At 37.9% G+C, this 26110-nt stretch overlaps 3 protein-coding genes and 1 pseudogene across 3 annotated transcripts; 2 read left to right on the top strand and 2 right to left on the bottom strand.

Moving 5' to 3' along the window:
• Positions 1-3379: 3379 nt before the first annotated feature.
• Positions 3380-7653, bottom strand: LOC137727749 (signal recognition particle 43 kDa protein, chloroplastic-like; annotated as a pseudogene).
• A 3564-nt stretch (positions 7654-11217) lies between these two features.
• LOC137728918 (protein SKU5 SIMILAR 14-like) lies at positions 11218-15030 on the top strand. The gene is made up of 7 exons (XM_068467718.2): positions 11218-11530; positions 11647-11756; positions 12764-13034; positions 13217-13662; positions 13926-14291; positions 14394-14472; positions 14692-15030. Exons 1-7 carry the CDS (start codon positions 11405-11407, stop codon positions 14899-14901), a joined length of 1608 nt encoding a protein of 535 aa, XP_068323819.2. The 5' UTR covers positions 11218-11404; the 3' UTR covers positions 14902-15030.
• Positions 15031-15393: 363 nt separating this feature from the next.
• On the top strand, positions 15394-17311 carry LOC137728919 (GDSL esterase/lipase At5g55050-like). The gene is made up of 5 exons (XM_068467719.2): positions 15394-15772; positions 15920-16056; positions 16157-16435; positions 16522-16771; positions 16972-17311. Exons 1-5 carry the CDS (start codon positions 15523-15525, stop codon positions 17190-17192), a joined length of 1137 nt encoding a protein of 378 aa, XP_068323820.2. The 5' UTR covers positions 15394-15522; the 3' UTR covers positions 17193-17311.
• A 587-nt stretch (positions 17312-17898) lies between these two features.
• Positions 17899-20920, bottom strand: LOC137728917 (uncharacterized). The gene is made up of 3 exons (XM_068467717.2): positions 20234-20920; positions 19061-19180; positions 17899-18442 (listed from the first exon to the last, which is right to left on the bottom strand). Exons 1-3 carry the CDS (start codon positions 20789-20791, stop codon positions 18431-18433), a joined length of 690 nt encoding a protein of 229 aa, XP_068323818.2. The 5' UTR covers positions 20792-20920; the 3' UTR covers positions 17899-18430.
• Positions 20921-26110: the final 5190 nt, after the last annotated feature.

Genomic DNA, 26110 nt, shown 5'->3' with positions numbered 1-26110 from the left:
GGCACCAGCACCATCAATTGATCCGTTGGAACAAAGATGGCAAACCTTCCCCGCATGAGCCACACAAGAAGCAATAGGCTGGGAGATTTTCATAAAATAGCTCAACCTCGAATCTCTTCCCATTTGGTAAACGCACTTTGAGAACACGACGGAGAGGTTGGTGGACATTGATCGAGACCCGCACTCGCATAAAATCCCCCAAGCAGTCACCATTACGGTTTCTGTCGACAGTCACTACTTCCCTAGACTCATTGCAATGACTAAACCCATCTCCTGTTTCATGTAATCAAATAGAATGCCAAAAATCTGAATCCAAAAATTTTGATTCCTAAGAGTGATCTGACGTGGGACATCACCCTCGTTCACTGGTGTTAGAAGCACAAATATTTTTTTGGATAAATTACACAAAACTACCTCAACTATTGGTCTTTAACAGTTTCATACCTCGTCTTTAAAAAGTTTCAATGTCATACCTTATCTTCGAATTTATTGCAATGTCATACATTCCGTCAGTTGTTTGTCAATTTCTCTATTAAATGCTAACGTGGCTTAAGACGGGATCCACTTTCTTTTAAAAAATTAATAAAATATTATTAAAACTAAAAAAAATCATTTAATATTTGGGTTCTGGGGTTTTTTTTTTTTTTTTTTTTTTTCCGGGTTGCATGTAGGGGGTCGGGGAAGAAGATGAAGATGGGGGAGAAGAGAGGAGGAGGAGGAGGGTGGGGGGAAGACGAACTTAGGGGTTTTTCTTTTTTTTTTTTTTTTTTCCTACGTTGCAGGGGGAAAAAGATGAAGATGGAGGAGGAGGGAGAAGACGAACAGAACGGTTTTTTCTTTTCTTTTATTTTTTGGGTTGCAGCATGAGGGGTCGACGGAAGAAAGATGAAGATGGGGAAGAAGAGAGGAGGAAGAGGGGGGATGAACAGAAGGGTTTTTTTTCTTTTTTTTAATAATTAATTATTATTTTAATATTAAATTATTTTAAATTATTTTTTTTAATTTTTAATTATTTTTTAATAAAAATTTGACCTCACCTCAAACCACATCAACATTTAACAGAAGAATTAAAAAACAACTGATAGAAGGTATGACATTGCAACAAAGATTACACCAAAGTAAACGTTAAAGAAGCATAACTGAATACAACATAAATCATCCAAATACAGTGCAACTACATGTATATATTAAATTCACAAAAATAAATAAATAAATAAAGAAAATTGAGGAAAATTCGACCATACGAAGTGCCGATTTCGTGGTCTTGCTCCAGTTCCGGCTGTCGGAAATGGGTGTGTTAGTAGTACTGATTATCTTCGTCCTCCTCCCCAGCCTGCGAAGCGCTTAAATGTCATAGCGGCAGCGACAGCAGCAGCACTGCCTGAAGTATCCCTACTGGTCGAAGCAACAGCAGATGAAGATGAGGAGGAAGACGATGAATGTTCTTCCATTGCAAAGAGAGAGGGAAAATGGGTGGAAAATTAATTTCAGAACCCTAACCCTAATTTAATTCTGAGCATGGATTTGTTCATATGGGGACGATGACGATGGTCTCGGCTAGTATATGCGACGAATCTGGAGGCAGAGCATGGAGCTGCAAGGGTACCCGGCTGGTGAGACTAAGAATGGCGAAAGAGAAAATCGGTGAGGAATCTGAGCGAAATTACAGAGTGAGAAAAGGAAGGGGTGGGGGATTTAACGAACGGTTATTGGTTACAGAGAGAGAGTCGGGAGAGAAAAAGAGAAAAAGAGACATGGCCTCCCATATCCCTGAAACCATCGCTGAATGACAACAAACCTAAACCCGCCCCTATCCGTCTCAAACACACAGGACAAAATTGCCCTTCCAACCCGGCCCCAATATCAGCCCAAATCTGATGGCTTTGTTGTAAATAGCGTGAAATTAAGTGGCAAATATTTGACCGAACTTTAGAATAGATAATGGCATGGCTTTTAACATCTCTAAATCTTTTGTTAAAAAATAAAAAATAAAAAAAATCTCTAGATCTACATCATTACATGACGTCAATTAATTAACTCATAAAAATGAACTTCAATTTTTCGTAAAATTAACACGTAAAGTATTAAATATTGCCATATATTGTGGCTTCAACGATTCACATATTTACCAGTCTAATATGGAAAAAATGAACTCGTAAGATTCAAGTGTTCGAAGTGACAAACGCATGAATTTGCATTATATGATTTTCCTTGAGGTCACATTGATCACCAAAACTATACCATATCATCATTCCAAGTAGGATTTTATCACAAATGATTCCTGAAACTGATCCACACTATCAAGATAGTTCCTGAAATTAAAAATCGACTAATGTAGTCTCTAAAAATAGGTGTCGCAAATCTATGTGGTCCTTCCGTCACAATTCTGTTAAAAATTATGGGCTGATGTGGCACATAAATGGGTTCCACAAGTTGTTTTTATCACAAATGTTCCTTGAAATTGACCTACACTATCAAGTTGGTCCTTGAAATTGAAAATCAATTAATATAATCCTAGAAACAGTGCCTAAAACCAATGTGGTCATTCCATTATAATTATGTCAAAAATTTTGTTATGTGTTAATGTGACGCATAAATGGGTCTCATAAATCTAATTAAATTAAAAGAAAATTAGAAATAGGTTTAATAATTAATTAAAAAATTTATCAACCTAGAAACTTGGTCCTTCAATCACCTCTAATCCCTACCCACACTCCTCTACCCTCATCGTCTCTTCTCTAAAAAGAGAATTCTCAATACACTTATCTTTACACCCTTTGGCAGCCTTCACCAAATTGGACCAGGATTGAGACCACTTTTGGTGACGACTTCTATGACGTCACCTCAACATTTGGGCAATCGACAGCCTCATAATCTCAATCTTGGAAAGTTTGTTGGGCGCTCCCCTTATGATCTTGGTGACGCAGAGAACGGCGAGCTCTGCATTGAGATAATCTGATTATGCAAAACGGTATTTTGACAACCTTTTAAATTAATTATTAAATTATTAAAACCACATCCGCGCATAACAAAATTTGTAACATAATTGTGATGGAAATACCACATTGATTTGTAAAACTATTTTCAGGGACTACATTAATCAATTTTTAATTTCAAAGGCTGTCTTGATGGTGTGGATCAATTTCAATGACCATTTGTATAAAAACTCGTAAATCTTGTAAGACCTATTTATGTGCCATATCAGCATATAATATAATTTTTTTTGAAATTTTATGTAATGACCATATTGATTTGCAACACCCACTTTCAAGGTCTACATTGATCGATTTTTCATTTCAAAAATCATCTTAATGATGTGAGTCAATTTCAAGAACCATTTGTAATTCCCTTTCAAGTAAATATACAACAAAAGAAAGTCCTATTGTTCTAACCGCGCAACCTCCATATTGTCCGACCCACTCAAATTTTGGCCCTCCACAAACTCTTTAATCAAATAAGGATCAACATTCACCTCAGGCTCCCACGTGGCCTCATATATATATCTGTCCATTTCACTAAGTACTCCATCTGTGATAGCCTATCTCTAAAAAATTATGGTTTTTATAATTTTAAAAGTGTGAATTTACAAAAATGCCCTAGAGGTGAAGGTGTTGACTTTCGTTGACCAACGTATAGTGACACGTACGAATTATTTCTCTAGCGTATTCCTGAAGTACTCGATAATAAGGGCGCGTAAGCGCAAGCAGAAGTGGATTTGGAATAATGGTATTACCATTTATTAGTTTATATATTTTCTTAAGTACTATTATATTATTTAAAGATTATCTTTGGTAAGAAACAAGAGAAGAATAAGAAGAAACGGGGGAAGATGGGAGAAAGAGGAAAGGGTATTGGTTGCCCAATCAAAGAAGAGAGGGACGAACCAATTGGGAAGAGAGAATGATGGGAGTGACCAACTAGAAATAGAAGAAAGGTGGGGAAAGGAGAGAAGAAGAAGGGGGAGACACGAGTTGACTCGTGCAAGCCTTCGGACTCGACCCGTTCCACCAACTTCCTGACGGTTTACTGTCGTTTTTTCGACGATTCAAACTTTTCCACTACCTACAACCTACTCCATAACCTTCCCTTTTCCTAAAATTATAATGAATTTGGTTGTATTTTAGGGGAGAACATCTAGACGGGAACCATGGGTGCAGTGAAGACTCTCAGTCGAAATCCTCCAAACCTGAAACATTTCCATTCAATTAATACCACCCATGTACTTCCCTTAAGCCTAGAAGCAATGCCCAATCATTAGTTGAAGCGGCAGAGTTGAGTTGAGGACGAATCAAAGCACACCCACACCTAGGGTTCCGGCAGGCTTTTATGAAATTGGGGCTTTTCCAGCCAATTTGGCCTTGGGCATAAGTATGAAAGTTACTCTACTCATTGAGATCTTCATTCCTGTAAATTTTGGTGATTTTTAGAAATAATTGATTTTTTCGGCAAGTTGGGGCGGCGCATGACCAGCGGACTAACAGTGTCGTTCTAAGTCCTATTAGATGCCCTAAGTTCATATTTGAGATCCATATGATGTGAATTGATTATTTTGAACCTAGTTTGGTTAAGGTACATCATTTGATTATTAAAGCAATCGACGATCCAACCGTTGGATCGTCATCAAACTTTAATACATTATAATACATAATATTTAAGGACCATAGAAACTTATGGATCGGGAATCCGATGTACGGATCTTCCCGAATTGAATTTGTAAGTTCATAGAATAAAATGTTGACCGTCACTTGGTTTTAGCAATTGGCGGAGATCCGACCGTTGGATCGTAATGAAACCTTAGGACATTGTTCTAGAAACATAATTTAGATCTTTGAAAGTAATGGATAGGAGATCCGTGATGCAGGTCTTCCAGATTGAATTACGTAGGGATGTGTTTTATGTAAATTATGTATTCTATCAATAAGAACTCTGAGACGTGATTTGATAATTGGTCACAGGCGACGATAGTTCATGATGTCTTGATATTTATGTGAGTGAGTCATAGCGCGAGCCTATGGTGAGTGGGCCTTTTCCTTCTATCGTATATGCATATATGATTGATAATTCCACAAACGTTTTTAAATTGATTTATGCATATTACCTGCATATAATTACTGTGAATGCTTTGAAGTACTAATGCGAACTACGAATGGTTTGATCCCTGTTTAGGGTACGTAGGCAGTCTAACGAGACATTAGATGCAGCCATACGATAAACGAGAATAATTAATCGGGACAATAGCCTTGTTTGCAGAATTGAGCAATATGAAGGACATTGGTGGAAAATGTGAGATTTAACCCTATGATTTGGTGGTTAAATGTTGGTCATAAATCAATATGTGAAGAATCAAGAAATTGAAGTAAGGAAACGTAAGTAATGATAGTTAATTAAACTAGTGTCTAGTTGGGCTTATCACCGATAATTATTCCCGAAAATAAATAGTTTGGAAGAAGGGCGTTACAGATTATGCATTTCACACCATGTTATATTTATATATTTGGAAACACTATGTTATGGTTGAGTTTTAGATTGCATCATGACATATCCATATGTATATTATATGCACATAATTACTGTAAATGCTTTGAAGTACGAAGAGGAACGCAGGACGCATAGGTAAGTTCAGGTGAGTTTATGGTGTTACTCGAAATGATTGAGTTATGGTATGACTATATTTATGTTTTAGGCAACTCCGACATTGTCGTACAGGTTGCCCATGAGTAATACATGTTATGTTGAAATGCACTGAGAGCTGATAAATCTACACCTCGGTGTTAATGCTCCCGCCCGTGGCCAGGGCACAGTCCTTCACATGATGCTCACCTCCCGCACCTTACACTCACCTTGGATCCAAAGTAGGTGCACAATCCTATCGTACAGACCACAATAGGTGGTTCTGACTCTTAAATGACCCGCGATTATTCGTACAGTCTTCACGTGATTGTAGCTCTTGAGCATATTTATATACACCCAATCATATCCTACATACCACTTTAGGTGGTTCTGACTCGTGTGCAGGTATACTTATTGAGCTATTGATTCAATCGTACAGGTCACTATAGGTGATTCTGACTTATGTGTTAGCATTGATTGATAAGATATGGATAAGTCATACAGGTTACTATACTATAGGTGACTCCGAGATATGGATAAGTCGTACAGGTCACTATAAGTGACTCCGACTTATGTGCTAGCATTGGTTGATAAGATAGGTGCAGTCATACAGGGCACCATAGGTGATTCCGACTTGCGTGTTAGTATGAGTTATTAAGCACATGATTATTTATATTGCTAATGAGATGCTAAATTGTGGTATATTTCGGGATTTACTGTTAGTATACATTTGATTTCATACTTCTACGCAGTATAATTTTATGGAAATTAAACAGGTGTTACGGCAAGGAGCTATTGCCTTTGGTAATTGAAATTGGTTTGAAAAGTTATGTTTCACTCACTCACATTTTCTATTTTTGCACCCCTCCAGGTTATAGCAGCAGAGTTCCGTATCGACGAGGATTCGTGGCACTTTTCAGTACATATGTTTTCTTATGATGGTATAATCATTATCTTACCTTACTATACTATACCTATGCTCTGTATCATGAGTGAAATGGGTCCAGACCCGCTCACCGCACTCTCATGTACTTAAGCACTTTTAGATTTTAATTTATTCACATTTTATACATTATCACACTTTATGGCTTCGTCACCTTTCAGGTGTCGACCAGCACGGCTCAATTCGAGGTCCTAGTGGACATTCCGGGTCAGGGTGTGTCATCATCTTCCCCTCATCCCTGACTCTCTTCCCCACGACCCCTTTTGCCACCGCGTACTCGAGCCCTGCCTCAAATATTACCCCCTCCAACTTCGTAATCACACTCTTCAACCTCAACCGCCTTGCGAAGTGAATCAAGTTTCCCTGTGGCATTGTTTTCAGTATCTCCTTAGCCAAATCCAACAGCTTCCGTCTTATCTCGTCTTCTACCTCGAGATTCGCTCCCACTGCACCAATAATTTCACAACACCTAGCCAAACATAATGAGCCACCATGTGCAACACGGTCAATCTCCCGCAATTATCATTATGATCCAAGTTGGCACTTGCTTCGGCTAAAACTCGAACACACAACTTTAACCCGAGACTAGAGATGAATATGAGAGTCGTGTGGTTGTCCCTATCCACAGCGTCGCACGAGTCATTCTCAGATGTTATAAGCTGGTTTAGTGTATATTTGTCAGCTTTTTTTGCAGCGGTCCACCACAGGCTCTCATACTTGGAGATCATGTCCTTGGCTTTGGAATCTGATGGGACCCATGAGGGCGTATAGCCGTTTTTCCAGGAAATCAAGTATTATGTTCCCTTGATGCCCTTCAACACTCTACCTTTGATGATTTTGTCTACCTTGTTGTACGACTCGTTGATATCTTCAACTTCATTGTCATCCGAGAGATGAAGTGGGTTTTGGGCTTCAATGGATTAGATTCCTTGTTGGTCATGGATGACAAAAACGGTTGTGCGGGTTGTGGGCTTAGTGGCAGTGTAGGTGGTGAATTTAAGGCGGTGGAAGGATTGGGGAGGGAAGGAAAAGGTGGTGGTGAGGTTTGGGGAGTGTTTGAGGCCGGAGATGGAGTACTAGTCAACGAAGAGAGCGTCCATGGAGTTTTGGTGGTGGTGGTTGTTAGAGGAGTAAATGAACTTTCATTGGTAGTGCTCTGAGGAGTGTTTTGGATAGTGGTAAGTGTTGGAAAGATTGAGGATAAGAAATCCCATCAATCCATGTGTCATGGGTTGCTTTTGCTTGCTTTGGAGTGAAAGTGGGACATTGTTGGTGTTTTCATGTGTTGCTTATGAGGTTCAAATTTGACACTAAAAGTTGAGGTTCAAACTTAACCCAATTGTTAAACTGATAAGCCCATTACTTTTCAATACTAATAAAGCCCATTAATGGTTGCATTTTTAGCCCCGTTTAATAGGACCTTTAGAGAAGTGAAACGCGCAAAGAACGCTAGCTAACTCTTTACATTAGTTGGTAGCCCAGTGGTAAAGGACGGATTACAAGACTTCCTTAAAACTAAAAACTAAAGGTCTCAGGTTCGAAACCTGCTGCTGTTGTGGAAGCCAAACTTGTGGCCAGGGGGAGGCTAAAATGCCTCTGTGAGTCTTCTTGACCCCCGAAAAAGGTGGATAACCGTGGTTTGCCACAAGTTGTCCCCCTTTTTAAAATAAAATTAAAAATTAAAAAAAAAATAAAAAAAAAAAACTCTTTACATTTCCTTTTGACATGTAAATATGATCCCTTATATTACTTGCATCAAGCCCTTTTTTTTTTGAAAAAAAATGACATTACAAATACATATCATTATTAATTCGCCCCTCAAAGGGTCCCTACAAATTAAATCTAAAAGTATTACAATAAAGGATCATTAATTGCAAAGCAATGAGAAGATTTCAAGCACTCATCCCAGCTCATTTAGAGCTACAAATTTACACAACCAATACAAGCATTAAATCTCATGTTACGAGGAGATCATGTGAGAACAAAATCTCAAATCATATATTGGGACAGGGAGTACGATGCCCATGGGTAGATCACATCACCTGAAATTGCTGCCACAATCCTGGAACACCAAATGAAGTAGATCCTGCAAATCAAACAGCTCCACCCTTACACATAGATCCAAAAGAGGTAGCACACAAAAACAAAAATTAAAATCAAGCAACTCTCCTATAAAGAGCAATCCAACTAGCAAACTCTTCTAAAGAGAGAGATCAAAACCAAACTCCAAGATAATTCTTATAAATTATTAGACACAAACAAAATATATAAAAGGATAAAATAATGTCGTTGCTCCACATCCTCCCAACATCTGAGAGCCATATCACCGCACTGGCAAAACCCATAGTGTTGTTCTGGCTAAATCCAATTCCGACACAATTCGACATCTTCCATGGCTTCCAACTTCAATGCTATATCGAGGGTGATCGCTGGATCCAAACCTTGTGTTTACGATGTAAGTGGACAAAAAGACAATGATTATCACGTCATCTACAGTATTTCATGGCTACAATTCTACGCCAAACAAAGTAAATTGAAAGAGACCAAGAATGATTTTCAAGAAGATTGCCACCGACCCCAAAGCCAAAGCAATGGCCAACTGCAAATAAGCTTTCTTTGGTTTTTGCTTTAGACTGCTAGAGTTTTTGGGGAAACTTTATTACTTGCATTGAGCCATTTTTATAGTAGAATTTTCTTTTTTTTTTTAAATTATTATTATTAAGGAGAGGAGGAGGGGTTCAAACTACTACAATAATTTAGGAGAGGGAGAGTTTTGAACCCAAGATGCAAGGGTGGAAACCCAACACCTTATCCAATAGGATGTTGGACCACATGCAAAACTATTACAATAATCTAGGGGAGGGGGAGTTTTGAACCCGGGAGGCATGAGTAGAAACATAACACCCTATCCACTAGAATATTGGACCACATACGTTTTATATTGGAAATTTGATTTGCTTGCTCCTACGTATAATGAAACTTGTATAAATAATAATATTAGTTTTGTCAAATTTGGTCTTTTATTATCATGGCGAGAGTTAAAAACTAATCATACAAATTAGAATACATTTTCTCCGACCCAAAAAAAAATTAGAAATTATTTTCTATGATGTTTTAGTCCTTACAAATTATAAATTACCAATTTAATTGTGTAAGGTTGCTTGTATACGGACCCCTACATTACGCCCTTCTTACTCTTACCTCCATTAAGAAACGTCGCATTGTTTTGTAAGCGATCGAATCTCAATCAACGTGCAGAAGTATTGTTTTCTTTTCACACAAGCAATGTTAAGAGAGATGCGAATCAAGCAGAAAGCCGGGCTCCTTTCTGTACAAACCCCCTACGCCGTAAGCACGTAAAACTAGTTGCCAACACAACTGTGTCAAAATCGTGGTTTATGCCATAGAAAATGAAAGTCATCAGTCCATTGCCGGCTGTATAACAACCCATGATCACATGCCAGATGGACGTAGACTTTTTCGTGATGCAATACACCGGCCAGTTCATCTAGAAACATTAAACTACTCTCCAATCAACTCAGTCTATTGACATTTAAATTGTTTTTTTTTCTCTTATAAAAGGTCAAATTGCTAAAGAGTGAATTTTGTACCCGGGATTAAATGAATTTGCATGTGCTTAATTATATATTGAAGTTGAACTATTTTCTATAGAAAAGTGGTTTTCACACACTTTTTATTAGTTTTTTTACACTTACATTTGATGATTATCGTTGATTCTGTTTAATTTATTTAATTCGATAGCCATAAACAAAAAGTTCCTCATTTCTAATACTGCCAATTGATTTTATGGTATAACTTTTTAACATTTTTTTTTTTTGTAATGTTAGAGCATGCATGTTAACACGTGTTGAGTCCAACGCCTTACATACTCTAACATCGCCGAATATATATTATTCATGTGTCAGACTACTCCTTAATCTTAACTTTAAAAAGCAATCCGACTTTTTTCATGTAAAAATGTGAATGTATTATATCAACAAGGCAAGTAAAAGAAAAGAAAAAATTATTGGATTCCAACATTCAATTTCCTCTCTGTCTACTCTAACTTTAGAGCAGCTAGCATCCAAACACAATCTACATAATCGTTCACTAATTAATCCTTCCCCCAGAAGAAAGAAGAAATCCATCGGAAGCTTCACGGTTGTTGTATTTCAGATGCTTTTAAGGAAAAATCCAAAAAGGTAACACTCATTAGCAAGAATAAGAATAATATTAATTAGAATGTCCCATAAGGAAAAGAAATTATTTGTTTCCGCGTAAAATCCAATTAAAAAATATTTCCCACCATTTCTTTCCTTTTCCTTGCGCCCACACCAACACACAACCCTTTCTGTTCTTTTCTGTTCTTTTCTGTTTGGTAAGCCAGAAAATTTTCAGCATATGAAAATGCCGTGTGCCGCGTCAGAATTCCCGGGCTTCCCCACTCACTCCAGCCAGCCATGCAGAAGAATAATAACTTTTACGCGGTTAGGGCGCCACCCAAGTCCCAACCTAGACATGGGCATTCTAGTCATTTAAGCAGCCCAAAATTGCACATTTTCTTACGTGGGGCAGTTCCATTGGTTCACACATGGACTTGCCATGTGGGCCCTTCACCACTTGAGTGATATATTATACGGCTACTCGTTTTGGTTTTGAACCTTCGCTTGCTTGCTCGCTCGCTCTTTATAAATAAGTCGTCGACTGTTACCTCTCAGCATATTAAAGTGTCTCTTTCGTAACCTTCTCTGTAATTGGACTAGGCTCTCGAGCACTCATTTTTTCCGATTTCTCTTCTTTCTTATTCTTTTTCTTCAATTCGCTCGTCGATCATTGCCACCTTCTTCCGAAATGCTGCTCAAATTTCTAGCTGTCATTGTTTTGGTTTTGGGTCTTGTGAGTGCCGAGGATCCTTACCGGTTCTTCGATTGGAATGTAACTTATGGTGACATATATCCGCTCGGTGTTCGTCAACAGGTTTGCAATTTTCACACACTTGTTCTCTGTGCTGTGATCATGATCTTTGATCATATTTTTATAAAATGTTTATGTTTTATATGACTAATTTGTGTAAATTTCAACTTTTGTTGCAGGGGATTCTTATTAATGGTCAGTTTCCGGGGCCGGAAATCTATTCCGTCACCAATGACAACCTTATTATCAATGTCCACAACAGCTTGCCGGAGCCCTTCCTCATTTCATGGTTGGATTTTCTTCTAACTCTATATTATACTTTCTCTTTTCTATTTTTCTGGCCAATTGTCAATTTTTTTTTTTGTCGGACATTTTGTTATCTTATTTCCTTAATTAATTATTAAGTTGAAAAAGTATTTCTCATAAAATGGGATTAAAGGATTTTTTTCAGTCACTTTCATGGCAACTAAATATTCTTACACATTTTTCGTATACGAACAAAAATGTTATAGTTAAATCTTGACTAGTAACCTTTATCATGTAATCTCCAGAATTCCATTTGTCAAATCGCCGGCTTTTTATTGAAAAAGTCAAAAAAAGTGTGTGGTATATATTCTTCTTTCAAATACATAATGCTATATATCTTGTCAACATTTTTTAATATTTTTCTTTAGTTAATTTGAATTTTATACGATTATATGTCACATAAGCATAATTATCACATAATTTTACACTGTGAGTGGACAATGACAAGTACAACATGACATGAATATTTTATGATCATATTATATGCGGGTTTGTTGCTGGCATTTGCAATTTGACATCACGCATTTATTTTGTTTTGATCAGGAAAACCAAATTCACTAGGAACTTTTATTGACTATTTCCTCTAATTATAAAAATTAATGGTGTGAAACTGCAATGGGGAAATTAGCTTTTACTATTTCCAAATTCTTTCCAGTTTGTGGGGATTAGGTCAACTTTCAAGAGTTGAGAACCCATAACATGTTGTACCCACTTCCCTCGTCTACCCTTTGTTGGACGTTCTTTAATTGGTTGTAAAATTGTTTAAGTTGTTCACGTGTTAAGCTCAGTTGTTTACATGCATGTGTGAGAACTATGAATTTTAATTTTAAATACGTACATATAGGATTTACAATGCTTAACAGTAAGATCATAATTAGTCGTAAAATGAGTCCAGCTTGTTAGGATTTAGGGTTAAGAATTATTTCTAGAGTTTTGAAGTAAAATAACTTTGAAGTAAAACTAAATTGGTCAACGGGAAACTTGAAACAGGAACGGAGTGCAACAAAGGAGAAACTCGTACCAAGATGGAGTGTATGGAACCACTTGCGCTATCCCACCAGGCCAGAACTTCACCTACACACTACAAGTGAAGGACCAAATTGGAAGCTTCTACTACTTCCCATCTCTTGCCTTCCACAAAGCAGCCGGTGGATTTGGAGCCATTAAAATCCTCAGCAGGCCCTTGATCCCAGTCCCATTCCCGGAACCAGCTGGAGATTACTCCATTCTTATTGGAGATTGGTACAAGACTGATCACAAGGTAATGAAGATTCAAACTTACAACGTCTTTCAATACTGCGAATAAAAATACTACTAAATTAAGAGCAAGTTGGAACTTCCGCGCGCGACCGATTAAATAAACCCGTTTTGTAACTATTTCTTACTTACTATATGGTGAGGTGAAATTGGAATTTGATCAAATTTTTTAACCTAATATTGCAGGTGTTAAAGACCATTCTAGATCGTGGTCACAGGCTTGCCTTCCCAGATGGTGTTATAATCAATGGACGTGGACCAAGTGGTACAACTTTCACATTTGAACAAGGTAAAACCTACAGGCTTAGAATATCAAACGTTGGGCTCCAGAACTCTCTGAACTTCAGAATTCAGGGACACACATTGAAGCTGGTTGAGGTTGAAGGGACCCACACTCTCCAGACCACTTACGATTCGCTTGATATCCACGTGGGTCAATCCTACTCTGTTCTCGTCACAGCAGATCAAGCCCCTCAGGACTACTACATTGCTGTTTCAACTCGTTTTACCAGCACGGTCCTCACCAGCACTGCAATTTTTCACTACAGTAACTCTGCCAGTCAAGTTTCAGGCCCAATTCCTGGTGCTCCCACCCAAACTGACTGGTCTATTAGCCAGGCCCGCTCCATTAGGTATGTGACTTTTTTAGAGATGTGTATAAGAATATGATCTACAATCCATTTTATGTTTAAAATTACAAAATTGTATCTATCTCTATAAGTCTTATCTTTTTTAGAGATGTATACAAGTATATGATCTACAATCTATAGTATCCGATCAGTGAAATGTTTCATTTAAAAAGATTTAGAGTTCGAATCCCCTATATAAAAAATGAAATGCTTTATTTGTAGTTGTTGTACACCGATTTAACGTTTAAATTTTATACAATTTTCAGGACTAATTTGACAGCAAGTGGACCAAGACCAAACCCACAAGGCTCCTACCACTATGGTCTTGTGAATGTGAGCAGAACAATCAGGCTAGAGAGCTCAGCAGCTCAAGTAAGTGGGAAGCAAAGATATGCAGTGAACAGTGTATCTTTCATCCCAGCTGACACACCATTGAAGCTTGCAGACCACTTCAAGATTGATGGAGTTTTCAAGGTTGGAAGCATCTCAGATAATCCGACTGGCCAAAGCATGTACCTTGACACTTCAGTCATGGGTGCTGATTTTAGGGCTTTTGTTGAGATTGTGTTTGAGAACAAAGAAAATATTCTGCAAAGCTTTCACTTGGATGGTTACTCCTTCTGGGTTGTTGGGTAAGTAAATTGATGATATAATTCTGCAGCATGTTATGAATACAATGAATTTGAAGATGGTAAAGTTGGTCACTAATTCTCACATTTTTACTTGAATTTCAGAATGGATGGAGGTCAATGGACACCGGCTAGTCGGAACGAATATAACCTTAGAGATGCAGTGTCAAGAAGTACCACACAGGTAATTAGTCGCCTATTGATGTCAAAAACTGATCCAACGAGAGTAAAACCGTAAATGAGGATGAATATATGAGAGTTTTAAAGATATAAATGAAAGTAGGGTACGCTATCACATAATAAATATAACTGACATTCATATCCTGTAACTGAAATTTAACTAGCACACACAATAATTCGTGTTTTACAAATGTGACTAAAGTCAGGTTTGAATATGTCACAGGTGTATCCAATGTCATGGACTGCAATTTACATTGCATTGGACAACGTTGGTATGTGGAACGTGAGGAGTGAGTTTTGGGCAAGGCAATACCTTGGACAACAATTTTACCTTCGAGTTTACTCGCCTGTGGAGTCACCTAGGGATGAGTACCCAATTCCCAGAAATGCCCTTCTTTGTGGTAGGGCTGCCGGCAGAACAACTAGTCCTTAAGCAACAACCTGCTGCAGATGATTTTACACAGAAATTTGATTAACCATTGCAATTTATAAATTAGTCACATTCTTTGCCACATAAATTGTAACATTTGTACTTTGGCAATAAAATGCAGCTTTCATTTAATTATTTGGCATGTAATTAATTTGTGCTTCATGTATTAGAAGCCAACGGGAACAAACATATTGTGGAGTTATTTTATTAAAGAAAGAAAAATAAAAAATAAATTAATTGCAAATTGGTGAGGACAAATAAACAGGTCAGCCTCCTTGTTTTTTCAGGAAACTTTTGATTTAGTATTATGTGTTTACAAAGCGATCACTAATGAAACAACCAAATTTGTTTAGTACCAATGTGTTTACAAAGTGATCAGTAATTAATAAAAGAAGGATATCATAGTTCTTATCGTATTTAACATTAAGTTCATGGTTATTAAATACTTAACGAAGCAATTAAATATTTGATCAATGCTCAAACCGGCCATAGGTATGCCAACTCTAAATCATTTCCATGCATATAAATTCCCATTAGAAGCTTGTTCTCAAACATAAAATTTGTTGATACACAGATTGCTTAATTAAATTAATTGTTGTTTAACTACATCTTAATTAATCTCCCATGGCAAACAAGTCATGGGTTGTTCTTTCTCTGGTCCTATGTGTGGCTGTGGCTGTGGCTGTTGTTAGTGCATCAGACCCAGGTCTGCAACTAATCTTCGTACTAGGGGACTCAACTGCTGACGTTGGAACCAATAACTTCTTGCCCACCAGCATGGCTAGGGCTGACTTTCCTCATAATGGCATTGACTTTCCTTGCTCAAAACCCACTGGGAGGTTCAGCAATGGCCTCAATAGTGCTGATTTTCTTGGTTAGTGTATTTGATTGTTCACTAAGATAGGGCGTTCGTTTATTTATCTTTATTAAGTAATGACATAACAATAAAAGAACGAACCCTAATCCCTGCATGGATTACAAAGCTTAACATAAATCATTGCTTTTCTGGTGGTGACCATAGCTCAGATGCTTGGTCGCAAGAGAAGTCCGCCGCCTTTTCTTTCTCTCAACGCCACGTCTCTTCGCAAGAAGAGGTTTAGTGGTGCGAACTTTGCGTCTGGAGGGTCAGGCCTTCTTGACAAAACTGGAAAAACATCGGTACGTTTTTAAGATAATTGTTATCATCATAAGCATGAGATGTTGGAAAGAAACTTTTTTTTTTTTTTTTTTGAACAGTTTTGTCATTTTCTTGTTTCAGCTGACTCTGATGAAGTTTGGAACACCAATGAAAACTCCGGTTGTTGCCCCATCCGGCAATCAAAAAAATGTTGTGTCATTAACAGATCAGATACAACAATTTACCACTGTCAAGAAAAATCTTACTGCCATAAAAGGGGGGAGGAGAGTAACTAATAAGTCTTTGTTCTTCATCAGCATCGGCAGCAATGACCTTTTCGGATATTACCACTCAAACAGTTCCATTCCAAGGGAAGAGTTCTTATCTTCTTTAATGCTTGCTTATGAGAACCACCTGAAGGTGATATTTTCCTCTATGCTTAGCACTACCCTAAACCCAAATGCACAAGTTTCATAGTTTAGCTGAGCCCTTTGTTGACATGGCAGAGCTTAATCGATCTTGGAGCGAGGAAATTTGGCATCATTAGCGTTGCCCCCATTGGATGCTGCCCATCTCAAAGGATTCACAACACTACCGGCGGATGTTTGGAGGGTTTGAACGAGCTTGCAAAAGCTTTCCATGCAAGGTTGGATGCTCTAATGTTGAAGCTCAGCTCCGAATGCAAGGACATCAAGTATGCACTTGGGAATGCATTTGAAATGACAATAAATGTCATCCAGAATCCTCTTCCATTCAGTAAGTCAACACGTACTTTATCTCATTCACCAATTTTATCTCACAAAATATGCATTGCACTCAAGTGTCAAAACCCTGTATTTTGGACCTTTTGAAAATAGTTAGCAAACAACTTACAGTTAGCAAACGAGGTCCTGCAACTAGGAGGTGAAGGAAAAGGAGCAATCTAATTACTATCAAATTTCCTTTCCATTTTTCAGATTTTACGCAGGTGGAAGCTGCATGTTGCGGAGCTGGGAAGCTCAACGCTGAATCCTTCTGCATTCCAAGTGCCAAACTTTGCTCGAATCGCGACAACTACTTGTTCTGGGATTTATTTCATCCAACACAGGCTGCTTCTAAGTTAGCAGCTGTAACCCTCTACACTGGTGGAGCAGAATTCGTAACCCCGATTAATTTTGCTCAGTTGGCCAAGGCTTAATAGCAGTGAGTAACCATTATGAAGTAATAATTGCCTCCGTAGAGAAGACAATAATTGAAGTTGACTGTTGAAATAACAAGTTTGTAAGCAGATGTTTAAATTTTACGCTTCTGCGAAACACAATCTGTAATAACGAAAATGGTTTTACATTAATCATATGACAAGTCAACAAAGATTATCTAATTAAGAATACAATTTCTTGTATAGACGAACAGAAAATAAACATTAATTACGATTAATGAAGGAAAGTGTTATTAGTACTCCAAAAATCTCATTCTACACTACTCACAGCGTGTTTTTTTTTTTTTTTTCCTAATATAAAAAGTTTGGAGTGTAGAATAAAAATTTTAAAGTGCTAATAACAATTCCTTTAATGAATGTCTTGCCAGTTATGAGTTAGAACGATCGGGTGCAAAGTCTCAAGAAACATAGGAAAACTTGTATCGAAGAATTATGAAACAAAATCTCAACATAAAAATTGAAAGTAGCTTGCAAAGTAAAATGTTTTGTAGGCCTAAATCAAACCAATCCGAGTATTATGATTTGAACCCTAAACCAATCAGACCGTAGTAATGGGCGCAATTTTTCGCTTTCTTTTTTCTTCTTGCATTTGTGAGAAGTTGAGGGTTTGAAGAGTTGGTTGAGCAACAAATAAATTGCAAATCAGAAACTAATCAGAAAGATAATGTAAAAAAAAAAAAAAATATTAAAAGAAAAGATAGAGAGCTTCTTTAAGGGCTTGGTCCCAATGACGATATTAAAACCATCAGTACATGGGTACAATAATTTGGCTGTTTCGCTAGCATGTATCCAGTACAAGATACTACCACCTAAAAATATGATAGACACCCACCATTCTGTCATGTCCCAGAAAACTGGGTTGGTAATTTTGGATTTCTAACAAAAAATAAAAAGATAGAAATGCTAAAACAGCAATTACCAATTTTACAGCAGACGATCTGAACAAAAGTTCTGAAATATGCAGGGAGTTGATTAGGCTAATCGAACGAAGAGAGTTGATTAGGCTAATCGAACGAAGAGAGTTGATTAGGCTAATCAAACGAAGATTGCATATTATTCAGATCGTGTTTCCAGAAGTGGACATTGCACATATAGTAGGGCAGAAACCTTTTATGCGTTTCAAATTGCAAATGCACATCGGTGGACATTATGAAATCGACAAAACAAACCCAGGAGAAAAACTCAGATTCCCATTGCATGATGAGGATGTTAGGCGATCACTCAGCAAGCTGCACATTTGAAGGTAGGAATTAGGCTAGCTTCATAGTTACAAAAAATATCTGAACTAGTTAAATAACGTTCTACACATCCGAACATGTAACACAGACATCTATCACCTTGGACGCTTTACATCATAGATTTAAGCTTAGCCCAAACCCATTAACTACTAAATGCCATTAACATGCGTCAACGTATTTAACTACTTAAATGCCATCACCATGCGTCAACGTATTTAACTACTTAAATGCCATCACCATGCGTCAACGTATTTAACAAAGCACTGTGAAGAAACAACAATCCCAGCTCCGTTTCATTGAGACATTCCGAACTAAAAGGTAATAAGTTGTCGTTGCAGCATATGCCTCCACGGGAGTCAAGCTCAAAGTGACAGGTTTTTTATGGGCTATCCGCTCCAAAATATGGGGTCTGAAATTAAATTTACTTTACCAGAAAAAACAGCATAGGTAAGCCCTAGCATCAAGTTTCGGGGAGTTAAGACATTATTATAAGGTTGGCATTGCCATTTTATGATTGTACCGATGGTTCTTTGTATAAAGTATATAAGACTAGTGCAACTAATTATCACACAAGCAATGACTGTATATATATCCGAGACGAAACTCAACCTGATTTAGAGGATTATCCGGAGATTTCTTCCAAAGCTTCCATATCATATCCTTGTATTGGTTGTGAGTAAGACCTGGTTTCTCTTCCTTCAGCCTCGGGAGCTCAGCTTCTTCAAAAGCCTACAATTATTACACGAAATTATCACAAGAAATCACTACGTCAAAATTTCATAAGACCGAAGCAGTAAAAACCAAGAGATAAGATTGATTAGGCTGACTTATCAACGAAAGTTTAAAAAGACATAGTTGGAAAAGTTCCATGGCTGTTAACAAAAGAAATCAGTGCTCCTAAGAATATGACTTAGCTTCTACCAATCCCCACCTAAAATTATTATTCTTCAAGAAACGCCAACAATTAACATTATACTTTATTAGCAGATGACAATACTGTCCTGTAGAAGTGGGGCAGGAACAACAATTACCAAAATCATATTTTAAGTTGCCATTCCATAAGAGGCATCACTCATTAGATACATTCGTCAGTCTACACAAAAAACATGCGTTTGATGTCAAATTCTATGCACAGAGCACACTACATCATACATTGTGCAACGTGAATTCCTTTTATTGGACCCTGGCTGGAAATTACTGAGATTGTGAGTATAAAGAATGATTCTGAAAGCCCAAGTTCATAGCTTTAAGCTACATTTGAGCTCCATGATGAAACAGAAAGTGCTCAGGACTGGATAGGCAACCCATCCGTCCAAAAGAGGTGTTCTACTAACGATTCACACTGCTAAGATTTCAGAGCCAACACAAGCAATCAAGCACACACATACACACCGACGCTTCGAGTAGCTGATCACGACTATCTGAGCAAAATGAACATCATCGCAACTGACACACTGAGCGGTTTTTTAGAAGGCTTTCATTTGCATTCCTTCGTATGGCATGTTTTCAATGCCGAGTCGGATTCCTTACTCAAATAACACCCAGAGCTTCAAGCTAGTACAGTACCATTCCTAATTCCTAAAGCTCAGTTATTCCATACAAACTACAACAATTCTTTTCCGAATCCGAATGCATTAGATTTTAGGTTTCAAAGCTATCAAGGAAAGCATTACTACTCCAAAACGAAATTGAAACCGATGTAATCCAGTACCCCTAACCAAACAAACCCTAAATTCTCCCAATAACAAAAAAAAATTAAATTAAATTAAAAAAAAAACGCACCTTAAACGAAGCCTTGAGCCTCCTCTCCGGGTGCCGATCCACCGGCAAGCTCTCCGAGACGGACATCTTCGCAACCGCCTCCTCCACCGACCTAGCCTCAATAAACGAATCATCCCGATTCTTATTCTCTACCACCACCATCCTCTCATACTCCTCCTCCTCGGCCGTACGGCTCTGCTTCTTCTTCACCTCATCCGATTTCTTCTCCAACGCCGCCTGCTCCTCCTCTTTCCGCCGTCTCAGCTCGGCCTCAGTCACCTTAGGAACCGGGATCGTGACTCGGCCGACCTTCTTATCGGGCTTCTTTGCCGCCTTTTCGAGCTCCTTCTCCTCCAGCTCCGCCAATCGGCGGGCCTCGGCTTTCCGCGCGGCGGCCTCCGCCCGCTTCTCGGCTTCTTCCTCGCGCTTCTTGGCCGCGCGGGTCTTGCTGCCCTCCGCCTCGCGCCAGTACTGCTCGTCCTTCTCGCGAGTCTCGCGCTCCTTGCGCTCGGCTTCGGTGGAGCTCTTCCGAGCCTTGGCGGCCTCCGCCTTGCTGTTCACACCCATCTTTTTCGGCATGTTTTTTGTGCACACGCTTTAGGGTTTTGATCGTCTGCGACGACGGTGGTGATATTCTCCCACCCCGTTCAATAGCGATGTGATGTGAAGAGTTACTGGGACTCTGGGAACGTGTTCCGTTCACAGACAGTGACGGGACAAAGATAAAAGGCGGTTGCGGTTTATGGGTAGCAAGCTAAGTGGGCTTTAACTGGGCTAAATCAAAAGGCCCAAAATATTGAATCTAGACTCGTGCTGCTCAAGAAACAAAAGGCTAGCCCAAATTCCATCCGCCCCGATGACAAATCAATTATTTCCCTAACCATGGTACAATTTTCCCCAAGTGCCTATTAAGCCTTAACATTTTTGTCATAAGAGAAAATGATAGTGAGGCTTTCTTAAAGTGGGACTTTTCATAGTTATCTATCAAATCACAGTTTAACGTCAATTTTCGTACTAATATTATAAAACATTATAAAAAAAATGTGAGGTGACAAAGAGTCTATAGAGAGTCCCACTTTTGAGAGAATCATCTTACCATTTCTCTTTGCCATAATATTGAATTGTCATGGTGATTTTGTTGGAACCTTTTTCTTTATATAAATGATGATACGAAGAGATTGAAATGTCGTTGTATTGATTATCGAACTTTTTGGAATTTTTGAGTTTTTGGTTTTTTTGGGGTTGTGTTTGTGTATTTCGTTTTTTATGCCCTAATGTCATCTGCAAGTCACATAATCGCTTTCAATGGTGATCCTAACATGTTGGGATTTTGCTTGAAAGAATTGTAATCTATTTAAGGATGTAAAATGATAAAAGTTTATCATTAGGTAAAGTTTGGACTCAAATGATTAAAAGTATTTATCTTTTTATCTGAAATCTTAAATTTGATTCCCTTCTCTCAGTATCATAATGACCGAGAATTCTTTGGAAAACCATTAGCCTCCATAGAGCATCAAAAGGGAAAGTCATCATGGGTGGAGAAAGAAGTAGAACAACATATGTTTCCCCTCCTCCTCTCTACTCCATCATTATCTTTTTGCAACGCAGCAACGATCTTTGTTTTATTTACAGTTCCTCATTGAAGTTGCAGTTGCTTACATTCAAAAAGTGTTCCCTCTAAGTTGATTGGCAGTTATGTGCACATAATCTCTTATATGGCACAGTATGAGGTACTGGTCACACCCTACATATTTGCCAACATGGTTGCTTTTAAATTGACCAACTCGATAGCATTTGACACACCCGACCCCGATATTCCCCGAACACCGAGGTAGGTACATGCTGGCCAACACTCGAAGGTGACGAAGCCATATTAGAATGCATGAGGACAAGAAATAAATAAGACTTATAAATTTAAATATAATTAATATACAAATGAGGAACGTGTTCAGAGTATACAACTAACTAAAACATTAAGAAGAAATAATATAAAATTGAATGAACAAAGAATGGGTCCTACACCGAGAGGACTCAAAGATGCCGATGCAGAAGTGCCTTGACGCCGGGATTGCATGTCTTGATTCTAAGTCTTGAGGGGGCACAAAACAAATATGAGTGGACCAAGTTGATATACATAATAATAAAAGCAATTATTCAACATACTAACCCCCAAAATTTTCCGAAAACATTAATAGCATAATATGTAATAGGTTTCTAAAAACCCTAGTATGCCATAAAACCCTTCATGAAACATATCTTGTATATAGTGCACTAGCTAGTGATATCGGTATCTCTCGCCCTGTAGCCATCAATATATACCTCCTACCAGCCATATATCTCCCTCAGCCAGATATCTTCCTTGCCCGTAGACAGAAACATGACCACTAGATAAGCACAAAATCATTGAACGTAGTTTTTCCAAACAAAGATACATATATCTCAAAACATTTTCATAGTATAAAGTCATCATTCGTCTATACTATAAAGAAGTGTGTAAAAGCATGTTTATAGGCAGTATAAAGTCATCCATCATCTATACTACAAAGAACATGAGTTCAATAAAATATAGTATTCCAAAATATTCTCAGTAAGCGTAATATATCATAAAACGTAATCATTAAATCATGTTTTTCATGTATACATTTCTACTATTAAAACATGCATTTTAGAAGGGGTCCACTCACAGATACTTCACTGCCGAAAAGCCACGCAAACTAGTAAAGACGGAAACACCACAATAAATGCACCTAAGCACATAAAGGGTCCAATTAATAAAACTATATTATAACAATTGAATTTGGGAAAACAAACGTCAAAAACGGATTCAGGACGTTGAATTACCTTCAGAATGGTCCCGGGTAAATTTCGAAAAAGCCAACAAAAAGTCAACACAAGGAATATTCCCTGACAAAATATTCCATCTAAGTCAAAGGGTTTAGGTCAACCGAGTTGGGCTTAAAGGTTTAGGCCTCAAGGGTTGGGTTTAGTTTAAACAGGGCGAAGGCCCTGGGTTCTAAATAAAGGGCTTGGGTTTTGGGCTTAAGGCGGATTGGGCTAAGGGCTCGTGCCACTCGTCTCCAAGACTTGAAAGGGTTTGGGCTTGGGTTTCTCGCCAGTGAAGAAGGCCAGAATTCGGCCGGAAGTTCCCGAGCTCCGATGGGGATGAAATCGCCACTAAAGAACATCGTACTAAATACCAAAATGAAGCCTTTAAAGCTAGGAATTGAACCATACCTATCCCGTGGCTTGTCGCCGCTAGGGTTGGCCGGAAAATGGCCGGCAAGTCTCGGGTTTTCACTGGAAATTATGGGGAAGTCTCCCCGAGTAGTTTTCTGTTACAACGTTCCCAAAACATACTTATTAACAATCCAAAACAAGGAAGCAAGGAAGGTTTGAGGGTAACAAGGCCTTACCTAGTCAGAATGTAACACGTTTTCCGGCGAATGGGTGTGTTAAACAACTCAGGTGGTCTATGTGCTTCACAGAGAATGAGAGAGAGAGAGAGAGAGAGAGAGAGAGAGAGAGTAAGGTCCAAAGATGGTGACCTTGTTGAAGTTGTTGTGTGTGTACTCTCGGGGAGAGTTGCTTCGAAGAAAGAGTGAGAGGTCTGCAAGAGAGAAAGTTCGGGGGAGGTGAAAGGAAGGTGAGGGAGAGAGTTCCGAGAGTGAGAGTTACGGGAAGAGGAAGGAGAAGGAGAGTGAGAGACTTGGGCCCCGAGGGACAATTCCAAGGGTGGGCCCCTTAGGCACACCTATTAAGGCCCTAAACACAATATTTTAAACCAAAAGAAATCCAACCAAAGTGAAAATACTGAAATACCCTTGTCGTTTCAATAAAATCGGGATGGGTTGTTACAACATTATTATTTATTTTAAGTCTTTTTGGTTTGAGAAGGGCCTCAAATTTCATCTCTAGTACTATTTTAAAAGTTTTTACTTTTTCATAAGTTCTAATAAAACTATTATCGTTTCATTGTTAAAAACTCAAACAAATAATCACAAATCATGAAAGTTTTTAACACATATCTACTTGCATTTTAAATGTTGAATGAATACGAAAGGGTTAGGTCCATCATGCATATGAGTCAACAGTTGAAGATTATTAGTTGGGTTAATCTTAGTTTACTACTCCAAAATTTTTTTGGTTTTCAACATTTGGTCCTTGAAGTTTTTTCATCCCAGAGTGGTACCTAAAATCATAATTTTAGGACACTTTCATATATCCATTAAGGTTGTTGTTAAATCATCCGTTAACAGGTGACGTGGCATCAATGTGGATAATAACTAGACGCTACGTGTCAATATAGGGCCCGTGTACAGTAATTATTCATTTGGGTGCCACATCACCAGTTAACAACTGATTTAACAGCAACCTTAATAGATGTATGAAAGTATCCCAAAATTATGACTTTAGGTATGGGATAAAAAAAACTTTATGTACCAAATGTTGAGAACCAAAAAATTTCAGAATAGTAAACTGAGATTAACCACTATTAATTTGTACTAGTCATTAAGATTGTTAATTATCTTAATCTTCGCATCATTAACTCCAAATCTCTGAAAAATTCAAAGCCAATTAATGTCCTGACCAAATAACAACTTAAAAAATACAATAAAAAATAATTCACTAAGAAAATTCAAAAAGTGGGTCAATTAATATTCCCGAACACTCTACGGTGGTTTCCACCTAAAATTTCCATGGGTCCCACTATGTTATCACTGATTATTGGTTAAGATTTGATCTAACAAGACGATGAGTGAATGACGGTCGTCAAAACCATATGCCACCAGGCATTTTAGCGGCAACAAGCCTGATCCGATACTTTTAGAGCATTTTCAGTGACTCTCAATGAACAATAATTAATTAAGTGTTTTTTAGTGACTCTAAACTGAAGAGGCAAGGCAATTCGTATTAAAATATTAGTATTTTTTATATTACAAATTATTAAATTATAATTTTATTTTTAAATTCGAATAATAATAAAAGATTGGTTAAAAGTATTTAAAAAGATTGAAATGTAGTGTCAAGTAAAAAAACATTTTTAGATATTTATTGAAAGAAAAAAAACATTTTTAGATATTTATTGAAAGAAATTATAATTTTTTATATTTTCAATTATCTTTTTTATAATTTTTTGTTATTTCTATAATTTTTTAATAATTTAAATTGTCGATGACGTCATTATGATGTCACATAGGTGTGGCGCTAGTCTAGGTGATTATTGCCTTAATCCATTGGGCACGCCTTAACTCCAATTGCTTGGGTGGATTGGAGTGTTTTCGGGAAGGGAGAGAGTGCATTGGGTTGCCTATTTGCAAGGCAATAAACAACGGTAGAGTTGCTCTTAATGACGCCAAATAGATATATGTACAAGAAGTATAATAATATACTTAATTTGAAGATAAATTTTTCTAACCAATTGTATTATCACATATGATATGGTGGGCAATGTTTCGACGTGTACCGGGTCATGTTCCTACTATATTGAAAAATATTCGGGTTAATCTCAATTTATTTCTTTGAAGGTTCTTGATTTTCACCATTTGGTACATGAAGTTTTTTTCGTCCCAGTCATAATTCTAGGACACTTTCATACATCCATTAAGTTTCTCGTCATGACCTTCGTTAACTGATGATGTGGCTCCCATGTGGACAATGACTGGGCGCCACGTGTCAATATGGAGGTCCACGTGAATATTAAAAATTATAAATAAAATATAAAAAATTATGGGCATCTTACCTCACCCTTCATTCTCCTTCTATTCTCCTTCCATTCTCTCCTCTGCACCCACCCTCCCTGCATACCTAACCACCCCGCACACCCACCCATCTGCTCGCTCCCTTTCCACATATCTGGGTATGACACAGGCCTCGCCGCCGCACAGATGGGTCGGTATT

The sequence above is a fragment of the Pyrus communis genome, chromosome 10 (genome assembly GCF_041283825.1).
Source record: "Pyrus communis isolate YQ-2024b chromosome 10, ASM4128382v1, whole genome shotgun sequence".
Lineage (NCBI taxonomy): Eukaryota > Viridiplantae > Streptophyta > Magnoliopsida > Rosales > Rosaceae > Pyrus > Pyrus communis.
Note: the sequence above shows the minus strand (reverse complement) of the source record. Positions and strands in the feature narration are given on the sequence as shown.